This window comes from Furipterus horrens, unplaced genomic scaffold (assembly GCF_987537825.1).
Source record: "Furipterus horrens unplaced genomic scaffold, mFurHor1.1.pri manual_scaffold_10, whole genome shotgun sequence".
Classification (NCBI taxonomy): Eukaryota; Metazoa; Chordata; class Mammalia; order Chiroptera; family Furipteridae; genus Furipterus; species Furipterus horrens.
In genome coordinates, this window is record NW_028327180.1 from 82,535,380 (window position 1) to 82,548,297 (window position 12,918).

The 12,918-nt window shown below is 44.2% G+C and overlaps 1 protein-coding gene and 1 pseudogene across 1 annotated transcript in view; both read left to right on the forward strand.

The window, feature by feature from the left end:
* The first annotated feature begins 1,540 nt into the window (after positions 1 to 1,540).
* Positions 1,541 to 2,247, forward strand: LOC150000856 (large ribosomal subunit protein eL13 pseudogene; annotated as a pseudogene).
* A 921-nt stretch (positions 2,248 to 3,168) lies between these two features.
* HMGXB3 (HMG-box containing 3) overlaps positions 3,169 to 12,918 on the forward strand; it is a 46,059-nt gene continuing 36,309 nt past the window's right edge. Inside the window, exons 1-4 of the mRNA XM_090288398.1 lie at positions 3,169 to 3,664; positions 7,011 to 7,149; positions 8,213 to 8,387; positions 11,848 to 12,345. Coding sequence (XP_090144524.1) covers positions 7,013 to 7,149; positions 8,213 to 8,387; positions 11,848 to 12,345 — 810 coding nt within the window. The 5' untranslated portion in view covers positions 3,169 to 3,664; positions 7,011 to 7,012. The remainder of the gene's footprint in view (positions 3,665 to 7,010; positions 7,150 to 8,212; positions 8,388 to 11,847; positions 12,346 to 12,918) is intronic.

The window sequence follows — 12,918 nt, forward strand, 5'->3', positions numbered from 1 at the left end:
ATTATTATATGACTTGTTTTATAAATACAGAAACTGAGGCCCAGGGAAGAGGCCTATCCAGGTTCATACCGCTCAGATTTCTTGACTCAGATTAGTGCTATTTCTGCTACTTTATAGTCATGCTTGAAATTCCACCAAAATGAGATCTTCAAAGCACTATCACCATGTGGCTGGGAAGGATGTTCACTGCAGGAAGATGTTTCTGGCAGCCATACATTCATTCAATAAATATTTACAAGTGCCAAGTGGTAAGGATACTGTGATGAACAACATAGTCAAGGTCTTTACCCTTACAAAATATATAAGGTGGTGGTGGTGGTGGTGAGATAAGCAATAAATGAACAGACAAATTAGAGTATGATATGTGCTATGAAGGAAATCAACACGATCCAGAAGTAGCAGTTTTGGTAACTGCCTTCCTAGACCTTTTATCCTGAGAATCCTCAAAGGACAAAAGAAGCTGCCGTGACCTGATGCTGTGACCGCTTCTTCCTGAGGAATGACTTCTCTCACCACCTCCACACACCTGTCTTATCCATTCATGGCATCCTCGATGTGCTAAGCACTGATGCCAGACGTACAGAGATGAATGGAGCATAGTGCCCACCATTGAGGAGCTTACCAGGGAAGAAGGGAAGACAAACACTGAGTGTGTGGAATACTATAAGAGAGGTTACAAAGTACTGTGACTAGAACATAGAAGTAGGGATGATCAACTGGGTATGACATGCATTGAAAGTACACTTCAAAGAGGAAATAATACTGATATTAGGCCTTGAAATACAAATAGGTATTCATGAGAAATATGTGTAAAGGCAATGAAGTACTAGAGAAAATAAAATGGCATGGTGAGGAAAAAAATAAGTCTTTGGATATAGAAATTGCAGAAAGGCCTAGTAAGGATTTTAGCTTGATCCTGGGAAAATAAGGAGCCTTTAGAGGTTGAATTTTTATTTATATTTATTTATTTATTTTGCTATTTTTGTTGCACTTTAGAAAGAGTCCTTTGGTTGTGAAGTGGAGAACCTAATGGGTAAGGTCCAGTTTCCTAAGAGGTGGCCCTAAACCTAGATAAATTCAGGCTAGTCTAAGTAGGCCACACAGTTTGGATATGTTAATTTGACTCCACAGGAAGCTATTGGAGGATCTCAAGCAAGGAGAAAAATGATTGCTGTGTGAGGAATAGAATTGAAGGTGTCAGAGAAAAAGCAGGGACACTAGTCAGGAGGCTGCTGCAAGAGTCCAGATGTGGGAGAATGACAGCTTGTATTAGAGTAACAGTGGAGACGGTAAGAAGTAGTCAGTTCAGGGCTATGTTTTTGCAGATCTTGCTGATGGATGGGATGTGAGGTACAGGAGTCGAGGATAACTCCCAGATTTCTCACGTGAGCACTATGTAATCCAGTGACTGTTGGTGCCATTTACTGAGATTATTGATTTTTACTGAGATTACTAATTATTGAGTATATGTACTTCGTAAACAGTTTTTACATGTGGCAGGACTGGAATTCAAACCCAGGTAAGGCTCACCATAAAGCCAATGTTCCTGGCTTTGCGCCTCCACTTTCTTTCCAGTCGCCTCTCCTACGGAGAAGTGGGGACCGTAGGCAGTAGCCAAGGCGCCCAGCTGAATGGTATGATTCTAAAGCCCCACTTCCACAAGGACTGGCTGCGAGGCGTTGCCACGTGGTTTGACCCGCCCGCGCGGAAGATCCGCAGGCGCAGGGCCTGGCAAGCCAAAGCGTGCCGCATCGCCCCGCGCCCTGCGTCAGGACCCATCAGGCCCATAGTGAGATGCCCCACGGTGAGGTACCACACCAAAGTGCGCCCCGGCAGGGGCTTCAGCCTGGAGGAATTAAAGGTGGCCGACAGTCACAAAAAGGTGACCCGGACCATTGGCATCTCAGTGGATCTGAGGAGGCGGAACAAGCCCACTGAGTTCCTGCAGGCCAACATGCAACAGCTGAAGAAGTACCGCTCCAAACTCATCCTCTCCCCCAGAAAGCCCTCGGCCCCCAAGAAGGGCGACAGCTCTGAAAAAGAACTCAAATTGGCCGCCCAGCTGGCAGGGCCAGTCATGCCCATAGGGAATGTCTACAAGGAGAAAGCCAGGGTCATCACATAGGAGGAGAAGAACTTCAAGGCCTTTGCCAGTCTTCGCGTGGTCCGCGCCGATGCTCGGCTCTTTGGCATCCGGCAAAAAGAGCCAAGGAAGCAGCAGAACAGGATGTTGGAAAGAAGAAATAAAGTGCTGTTGGCAATTTCTGATTAAAAAAAAAAAAAAAAAAGCCAATGTTCTTAATACTATAGAGTGCTATATAGCTTGTTCTGGAAAATACCAGTTTTGAGTGGAGACACGAAAGAATGAAGCAAGAGCCAAACCAAAGTCTTGTAGGTCAAGCTAGGAAGTTTGAATTATATTCTAAATGAACAAGAAGACTCGAGCGTTTTAAGCAGGGAGTGACCTAATCAGACTTCCAGTACAAGATCAGCCTGGCTGTTGTGTGAATAGATTGCAGAGGGACCGAGAGGAGGTGGGAAGAAATTGCATCCGTCCAGGCAGGAAATGACAGTGACCAGGAGAACGTTGGTGACAGTGGTAGCTAGAGAAGAGTAGGCATTCTGAGAATACATTTGCAAAATAGTGAGGGTCGTGCGGGAACTTGAAAGAACAATACAATCCATACTAATTCCAGAGCCTCTCCATTCAGTTCAGTTTGAATCACTTCAGGAACTCACTACCATCACTGTGTGTGGCGGGGGGGAGAGGGGTACGGGTTGAGGGTAGATGACCGTAGTGAGGAGGTCGGCTTGGTGCGACATTAAGAAGAACCTACTCTGAACGAGCGGGGACTGACTGAGGGAGGAGTGAGGTGTGGGGCTGGAGCTCCCCCGAGCACGAGGTAGGTCTGAGAGGTGAAGCAAAGCCTCAAGCCTTTACTTTCGGCACAGCCCCGCCCCAGTTACCTGAACGCCCTATCTCAAAGACCAGGGCGGCCGGCCGCAGCTTCCTCCCGCTCCCAGAACTTCAGACGGGAAGGAGTCTCTGCGTTAGCAGCGCCCCCTTCTAAATTTCCTATCAGTTCCAATGGGCCCGCCCCTCAGCTGGGGCGGGCTGTTGCGCTTGCGCAAGGGGTCGTATGCAGTCACGCGCCGCGGCCGCTTCCGGTGCGCCGCGAGGGCCGCTGGGACGGGTCTCCCAGGCGATTCGGGGTTACTGTTCCTGCTACTGCTGGTGCTACTGCCGCTGGTGCTGCCGGTGCCGCTGTCGCCGAACCGGTATTGCGGGGACGCCAGTGTTTCTGCTGTCTTCCTCGGGCTCCCCGGGGCTCGATCCCCGGGGCCCTTGGCAGGCGCCCGTAAAGAGCCTGCGGAGTGGACCTGTGTTCCCTCATCTCATATCGCGACTCTGAACAGCAGGAACTTAAGGGGCTGTCGCGACTCCGCGCCGTGTGTCTCCGGGCGGGGCCGCGGGGCCGGGGCTCCTCCAGCCCCCGGGATGCGCGCGCGAGCCCTCGCCTCCACTTCCTTGTTGCCGCTGTCACAACTGGAGCCGCCTCTCGCCGACAGCGGGGAGTGCGAGTGCGCTGGCCAGCCAGCTCGTCGAGCCCCCGGGCCGGGTGCCTCTGGGAATGTGAGCCGCGCGGCTTGCGAGCTCCTCGGGGTAAGTCCCGCCCTTGAGCGCCGCGCTGCAACACGTCGCGACCTGCTAGGCGACCTCGAGCTGGGTGCTGTGGCTCTCTGAGCCTTGCTGCCTTCTACAATGTAGGAGCACTGAGCCTTAAGTCTCCTCCCGCATTCGGTACCTTTGAGACATATGAAACCCCGAGAGGGAAAGGAACTAGCCCAGAGTCAAACCGTGGCCCATAGCCGAGAAGTCAAAGCCACCAAAGCCATCTCATGAGGTTGGAATGAGAATCTGATGGTGCAGTGAAAGTGTCTCGCAAATTTCAAGTACTGCCTGCCCTTAACTCTGCTTTGCAGATGAGAAAACTGAGACTTAAAGTAGATTGCTCAAGGTCAAGAGCTCTGCGGGTGGTGTTAAAATGTGTAACAAATTAGAATCTTAGTTTTCTGCCCTTCACATCCTTTGGTTTTAACCTTTATGTTGTCCTGTTCCACCCCCCTCCCTTTTTTTTTTTTTTTTTTTTGGCATTGCTGTACTGAGGGCTAGGTTTTAAAAACAGTCTTGGACCCAGGCTTAAAACAGAGTGGTTTCTTCCTGCCCCGACCTCCAAGGTGGTTGTAATGATTATGTTTCCTAACTCGTTTTGCTCTGGGTGCTAAAACCCTATATGCCATTTTTTACATATGTGCTCCTGCAGTTATTGTTTTTTCTCTGCAAGACTCTGAAGGGCTGAGAAATTAGTTATAAAGGGCAAAAAAAAAAAAAAAAAATGCGGTCCCCACATAGCCTTGATTTGAACTCCAGCTTCCCTTACCCAGTGAAGGCATTGGCCTCTTACCCAGCCAAATTATGGGTTATGTTCTCTTCCAGGGTTGCACTAGGACAGAATGGAGGAGTGTGTGTGTGTTTTATAATGGGAAGGAAAATAATTTAGAGATGACACAGAACTAGATATAATTTTGGGAACTAGAAATAACTTTGGGAATAGAATAATATGTTCTTATCCTGGACTATCTATATCTTTAAAATTATAGGAGAAATATTTTTTGCTTGAATTTTCTAGGGAAGGGTTTTTAACTTTCACAACATTCTCAAAGGGATTCTTGCCTCCCAGAAAGTTAGGAACCACTGATTTCAAGCCTCTTCATTTCACTTGAGGAACCAACTGAAATTTAGGGCAGGGAATAGAGATGATGTGGTTAGAGGTTAGACTTGGATACAGGTCTCATGACTCAACATGCTATGCCAGTGGTTCTCAACCTTCCTAATGCCGCGACCCTTAATACAGTTCCTCATGTTGTGGTGACCCCCAACCATAACATTATTTTCGTTGCTACTTCGTAACTAATTTTGCTACTGTTATGAATCGTAATGTAAATATCTGATAGGCAGGATGTATTTTCATTGTTACAAATTGAACATAATTAAAGCATAGTGATTAATCACAAAAGCAGTATGTAATTATATGTGTGTTTTCTGATGGTCTTAGGCAACCCCTGTGAAAGGGTCGTTTGACCCCCAAAAGGGTCGTGACCCACAGGTTGAGAACCACTGTGCTATGCTCTTTTTCTCATTATACCCTATAAGATACCTTAACATTTGTGTAGGGAGGTCTAAATGAGATGTGAGTGGGCTTTACACAGATCAGTCCTTCGTTTACTACCATAACTCCTTCTTCCCAGAATCCTGTATTCTCTCAAAGAATGGATAAATTGTTAGGAGCAAGCATATTATTTTCTTCTCATAAAATTCACGGGGTTTCAGGGAACCTTTCTCCCTCCAAGGATTGAGTCTCAGGGGTAAAACTCCAATTTAGAATGTGACCACAACTAGCTCATTCAGCTGTTGTATGCTTTCCTTTTCTGAAAAGCTGTTAGTAGATTTTGTGTCTCTTAGGCCAGTAGCAGAGAGCTAAGTAAGACTGGTCTATCAGATTACTGTTTACACCTGTGCTGTCTAATGTCCTAGCCACTAGCCATATGTGGCTATTTAAATTAATAACAATTAAGCCCTGGCTGGTGTGGTTCAGTGGATTGAGCACTGGCCTGCGAACCAAAAGGTTGTGGGTTCTAATTCCCAGTCAGGGCACATGCTGGGGTTGCAGGCCAGGTTCCAAGTTGGGGGCGTGAGAAAGGCAGCCAATCAGTGTATCTCTCTCTCACACATCAATGTTTCTCTCCCTCTCTTTCTCCCTCCCTTTCCATCTCTCTAAAAAAAATCAGTGAATAAAATCTTTAAAAATAATATTCTCAGCGGTTGACAGTGTGGTTCAGTTGGTTTCAGTCAGAGAACATACCTAGGTTGTGGGTTCAGTCCCTGGTTGGGGCCCATACAAGAAAACAATCAAATCGATGTTTCTCTCTCCTCACATCCACATTTCCTCTCTCTTTGTCTCTCTGTAAAAAAAAAAAAAAAAATTAACTATTAAGCAAAATTAATTCTTTAATCACATCAACCATATTTCAGGTGCTCATTAGCCATGAGTGGCTACCATCTTGGAAAGCACAAATAATAGAACATTACTCTCATTGCAGAAAGTTTATTGAACTGCTGGTTTAGAGGGTTGCTAGTGGAGATGGGGAGCAGTGTAGAATAATGAAAGAAGGTTCAGAGAATTGGCTTTTTTAATTAAAAATCTGTCGTGCAAGTCCCTTATTTGCAGTGGTGGTCTTGGGCAGGTCGTTAAGCATTTCAGCCAAAGATTATTCATCTTCCATAACTTTTTGTATAGCATTTGACTATTCTCAAATAGAGTTATGTCTGTAATATCTTTGAGCCTTGCCACTGCAAGTCTGTGGTACGGTATGTGAGACATCTCTTTTTTTATACATGAGAAAATTGAACCTAAAGCAACCAAAGGACCTGCCTAAAGTCACACAGGTTGGCAGAGTGTAAAGAAATCTTTTGTATATAGGCACTTACTGCATGTTTGAATGAATGACTGAGTGAATTAATGGTGCGATTTGCTTAAAGCGATGAAACAGAAGGGAGGGAACTTCTGACTCCTGGCCAAATACTCTTTACCTGCTACAATATGGAATTCTTACAATATGGGACTAAAATCTTTGAGCTGAAAGGTTACTGTGAATATCCCATGAGTGACTTAAGTGAAAGGACTATTTAAAGTAGTGTCCTTAGTTTGTCTGGTCAGAGGAATCACCTGAGGCACTTGTTAAGCATGCAGATTTCCATGCCTTCTGGAGATTCTGATTCAGAAGGGCTGAGGGGGAAATCCTGAAATCTGTGTCTAATAAGTACCCCCCAGATACTTCTTAGGACCTATGGAAATGACTCAGCATTAAGGCCCTGGCAGAGATAAGGGGTTACTTGTAGGTCCTTTTAGAGTGGATTCTTGAAACATTTGTGTTTGACTGTCTTCTAGCCATGGATGCATCATATGATGGTACTGAGGTAACTGTCGTGATGGAGGAAATTGAGGAATCCTATTGTTATACCTCCTCTGGGCCACCCAAGAAGAAGAAAAAGTATAAAATACATGGAGAAAAGGCCAAGAAACCCAGGTTAGTCAACCTGCTTTGGTAGCTGGCATTTATAAACAGCTGCGTGGAGAACTGTGTTGAGGGAAACTTTAAGACTGCATCCAAATTCACTGAGAGTGTCATGTCACCTGAAGTCCCTGGATTGGCACTGGAGTTGGGGGGAGAGGGAGATGACGAGTGGTAAGAGGGTGATTGATGTCAGCAGTTGCCATTCTTGGCCAGATCCTTGTCACACTTCCGGGCTGTCAAGAGGAAATTGTACCATACAAATGGCGGAAGCCATGTACAGCAGGTCCTTGAATAACATTGGTTTTTTTCAACATCATTTCATTATAACATTGATGGAATGTAACTCTTGTTTATATCAATTAGCCTGTGGTAAAATTGGTTTCATTATACGTTTTGCCGCAATTCCAAGAACCTGTCAACAATGTTAAGGAGAGACTTACTGTACAAAAGAACTATGGCAGTACTACCATTGTTATAATTAAAATATTTAAAATAAAGCATTAATGAAAATGTGAAATTATGAATAGTACCAAAGATATCTATAAAGACTATCCAAATTATAGCTCTATTCTCCCTCTTAACTGTGAACACTTTCAATTTCTAGCCATGGCCACTAGCTTTGGGCCACTTTAGTAGTTCTGCTTGCTTCCCCCTCTCAGCCTTGGTGAAGTATTACTGACTAGTGAGATGACCAAAGTCTGTGTGGAGGAGTCAAGAGTGTGTCTGGTAACCCAACTGTGTAATCAGCCCCCTAAAGAACCTTTCTGGGAGTGGAATTATAGGGCACTTGGGCCGGTCTTTGCTCATATTGGGTTTCAAAGCCAGCCATCCCTGCAGAAAAAGTGGTCCATGGAAGTAAACCAGACAAGCTTTTGCTTCCAGGTTTCTGAAAAGAAACCTCTGATATACCGTCTGGGGGTGTTATTTAAATGTTTCTTGGCTCCAGTTCCTATTTAGTTAAATGCTTTGAAATGAAAAGCTGAGTTTTGTATCTCCCTCTTTACTTCCCAACTCTGACATAGCAGTATTTATTTGCTGAATGAGAGAAAACCTTAAGAAGTCATTGCTTCCTCAGGTCGGCTTACCTTCTGTACTATTACGACATCTACCTGAAAGTGCAGCAGGAGCTCCCACACCTCCCTCAGTCTGAGATCAATAAGAAGATTAGCGAGAGTTGGAGGCTTCTCAGCGTGGCTGAAAGGAGTTACTATTTGGAGAAAGCCAAACTAGAGAAGGAAGGTTTGGATCCTGTAAGTAATTTTTTTTCCCCAACTGATTTCTCCATTGGTTTAGTGGTGAAGGCCTTAGGGAAACCAACACCCCTGTTCTCCTGTTTCCTTTGCTTGGGAAATCTTTGAATTGAGTTATTTTTCTTTTTTCTTTTTTTAGTCTAATACTATGTGTTTTAATTTTGTTGCTACCCTGTATTCTTTTGTCCTCTTTTGTTGCAGCAGTACATGGAGCTGACATTTTTCTGAGTTATCTGCAGCAAGCCTTAGATTCCTTTTCTGAGTTTTAGCCTATCTTGGAGCCCCTATATTCTTGTGGGTAGTTAATATTATTTTCTTTTAATATAGTAGCTTACAGAGGGGCGGGCAAAAGTGGGTTTACAGTTTATGTGGAAAAATATTCAAGAATAAACTGTGTTTTGTATACTTGCAATTGTAAAACTACTTTTGCCCACCCCATATAGGCCTTTCTCCTACATCATGAATGTTCATGTTATAAACTGAGTGTAATATAATTTGTGTTGTACTGATTACTGTCAGGTATAACAATCAGCAATTAGGCTCTGTTTAGAGATAGATACAGTTGCATTGTGGAATGTCAACCACTGGTGGTTATGCTAGAAGCTGAAATGCAAGGTTAAAGCAAATGATGGAGGAGACTGAGCTTTGAGTGCATGGATTAAAGCAGGGGCCCCCCAACCCCCAAGTCGCAGTCTGGTACCAATTCATGGCCTGTTAGGAATCAGGCTGCATAGCAGGAGGTGAGTGGCAGGTGAGCACCAAAGCTTTGCTGGCATTACTGCCTGAGCTCCGTGGAAAAATTGTCTTCCATGAAACCAGTCCCTGGTACCAAATAGCTTGGGGACCACTGAATTAAAAGTGTAAGCAAGGACACATTTGGGTTTGTGTCTGTCAGCCATTTTGTTATTCTAGTTAACAGTAACAAAATGCACTAAGAATTATGGACACTGCTGTATTTTTTGAAACTAAAATTCCTATAGAAAAATAACCCTGTTATTGCAAGCTGAAACTTTTTTGACTCCATTTTTTTCAATAGAAACAATAGTCTCTAACTTCTTTTTGATAATGTAGAGCAAAGGTTCCTCAGGAATGAAACTGTTATAGCAGAACAGGCTGTATTTTTCCCCTAGTGGAGCCCGTCTGCCACTGCCACTTAGATATTTTGTCCTTATTGGTTTGGCATTCCTATTCCAAGGCATAACAGCTTTGCATTACCTACAGTCTTGGAGGTGCCACTGTGTATCCCCTCCTCCAGATAATTTGTTTATAAACTGAGCCTGGGAAACATCCCTGTGAGGGGAGAGGAGGCAGAGTCTAAAGAAGTACACATACTCCCTTTCATTTCCCCCTTTATAAAGTCAACAATCTTTTTGCCCACGGTATCAAAATTTGTTTAACTATTTTGGAGTGATAATGGTTTTTAAAACTAGACATTAATATAGGTCCTCTTTAAGACTTTTTAATAAAATCCTCTGCAGTGATTCTTATCTATTGTGAATTTATATCTACCATAATTTTACCGCTACCACCAAGGACATGAATTGGTTATAGCCTGATACTAACTAGCTCAGACTTTGGAAGAACCATTTAACCTTTGAGTATTGGTTTTCTCATTGTAAAATGGAGATAATCATATCTCCTCATACTGTTTAAAAGAGAGAATGTAAAGCACCTAGCTGAGTTCTTGGCCCATACTGACTCAGTCAGTAAATACCGTTCTTGGGTAGAGTCAATGTCTAGCAACCATATAATAAGAAAATATGGCATTTGATGAGCATATGGACTGTGCTAAGACTGAGTGAGGCTTTATGTGCTGTGTTTGACCTTACCCACATTGCCTGCTGTGACGGCGAGACCCTCCTGCCTGCATACTTTGGGAGCATATCAGGGTCCTTATGGCAGGCTGTCTCCTCAGCAGCCCCTCAGCTCTCCTGTCCAGCGGCAGGGCCCGTAAGTCCAGTGTTACTCATTGCAGTCTGTAAGATGGATGTCACTCAGGCCATCCTGGTTCCTCTGTCCTTGGATTTGTTGATTAAGTCGAGACCATCCTATGCATTTACCATCATTTAGTTCTGTTCTCATGACCTGTCTGCTTCAAAGGATGACTTGAGAATGTCATTTCTCCATTATCTTTTCAGTAAAGGCTCCATAAAGGATTTGGTCTGTCTGTTTTCATGTGTCATCTGAGTGCTTCCTTTGTAGCCTGAGTAGACTGATTGACTTACTGCTTTTGATTTACTTAAGGATCCTTTTGTAAGTGACTTAGTGTTCCTTTTAAAAGATGCGTCTGAAATTATTTTTTGTTCTCTTTAATTTCAGTTCTCACTTAACTGTTCACTTTAAACTTTTCTTATTTAAACTTTCAGTTTAAATTGGAAAAAACCAACAACACCATCACAAAAGTGCCTTTTTCTTGGTGGCAATTAGCCATGCAGGGTTGTGCTTCTAGTACCTAGTCTCCCTTAGTGGAGCCCATCTCCCACTGCCATTTAGATATTTTGTCTTTATTGGCTTACATTCCTCTTCCAGGAACAGCTTTGCATTACCTACAGTCTTGGAGGTGCCACTATGTACTTCCTCCTCCAGATAATTTGTTTATAATCTGTGGATCTGAGAAACAGTCCCTGTGTGGGGAGAGGAGGCGGAGCATCTTAGTAAACCAGACCAGGAATCCCAACTGTACTACTTACTAATTCTGTGTTTTGGAAAAGTTTACCTCCATGAGCTTCAATTTCTTCATTGTCAAATGGGAATAATAATTGTGTCTAACTTAATAGTGTTGTTTTAAAAGTCAGGGAATTATTTTTTAAACTTAAAGATCCTAGGTCAGTGTTATATTCTTTTCACTCATCCCCAGTGTATTTAGGCCCTTGTCAGAGAACACCTCTCAAATGCACATTCTCTCATGAAGCCTTCCAGCTTTGTAATCGGCTCATCCTCTTTGTGAGTCTGGGAGAAACCAATAATGTCTGAATTCTTGCTGCCTTACGTGATTCAGGCTTTTTGCTTTTTTTTTATTGCACATTATAAATTCTGGTGTTTTAAGTCTTCTGCTACTGTGGAATCCTATTAGAGTCAGAAAGGAACTCATAAATAGATTCAACTCCCTTGTTTTATAGTTCAGGCAACTAGTCTGAAAAAGGAGAACAATTTGGTCAAGACTATGCCACACCTGGGGTTCCCATTCACAGTTTCAGATGCCAAGGTCAGTGCCCTTTGCAGAGCCTGATCCACGTTACTTGTCTTCTGTGTGAATGAGCAAAGAAACTACATTGGCTAAAGTGTGATTCAAATGAAGATAATATTGCTATTACAGAGGCTGGCCTTATTTAAATCTTAAGAGAGTAGAGTCTTTCTGGTCCCATTTGCAAGGGGAAAAAAAAGCTCAGAAATGTATATCCATGTGGCCTTACTCCATTTATCTTTGCTTGTCTCCCCTTTCCTGGCTCCTCATCTTCAGAACTCTAAGCTCTCTACACTGACTGCTGTGGTTCCAGACATCCCAGGTTTCCGCAAGATCCTTCCCCGCTCAGATTACATCATCATCCCCAAGAGCAGCCTGCAGGAGGATCGGAGCTGCCCTCAGCTAGAGCTGTGTGTGGCCCAGAACCAGGTGTCCCCTAAAGGACCATCTCTTGTATCCAACTCTGCCCTGGAGACTGTGCCCAGCCATGTGGGCATGGCAGAGCAGTGCCTGGCTGTGGAGGCCCTAGCTGAGGAGGTGGGAGCCCTTGCCCAGCCAGGTGTTGTACAGGAGATCACCACCTCAGAGATCCTCAGCCAGGATGTGCTCCTGGAGGAGGCTTCCCTGGAGGTAGGGGAGAACCACCCACCTTACCAGACAAGCCTGGTAATTGAAGAGACCTTAGTGAACGGCTCACCAGACCTCCCCCCTGGAAGCCTTGCTGTGCCTCATTCCCAGATTGGGGAGAGCATGTCAGTGGTAACTGTCGTGAGGGTAAGTGGCTTTGGTACTGATGTCTTACTTTCTCTAGAATTACTAAAAAGGCAGCTAGCACCACGCAGTGTGATTCTGGAGGGGTAATTAAGAGAGCTGCTGATATAGCATTTCTACCCCTGGACTTGACCCAGAGTTGTTTTCTATTTCTCAGTTACTTGCACTGGTTCCTGTTGCCCAGTATATCTGGAATTTTCTTCATGTGAGATAGTATATACTACATTAGCAGGAAGGATGGAAATGATATTTGGGTTATCCATGAGTTAAAGCCAGGATCTGTCAGGGTATTAGTCTTGGTCAGGATTTTGTGTGCCCTGAAAATTGTTTCAACAAACAACAAAGGCACCCTGAACTGTGTAGGAGAATGTTCAAGTGGTCTTCATGGGCCCCGTAGGTAGGAAGAAGGATGTTCTCTTCAGGTTGATGGGACTAATAGCTGAGAAAGAAGAGGCACGTCTCTCTCCAGAGCTTAAGTATCATGCCCAGTTGAGGGGAAAGAGCAGTTTTAGTGATTGCACAGCCTCATCCCCTGGAAGTAGGAAGCTGCCACCATGCCCTCTACTACACTGGGGA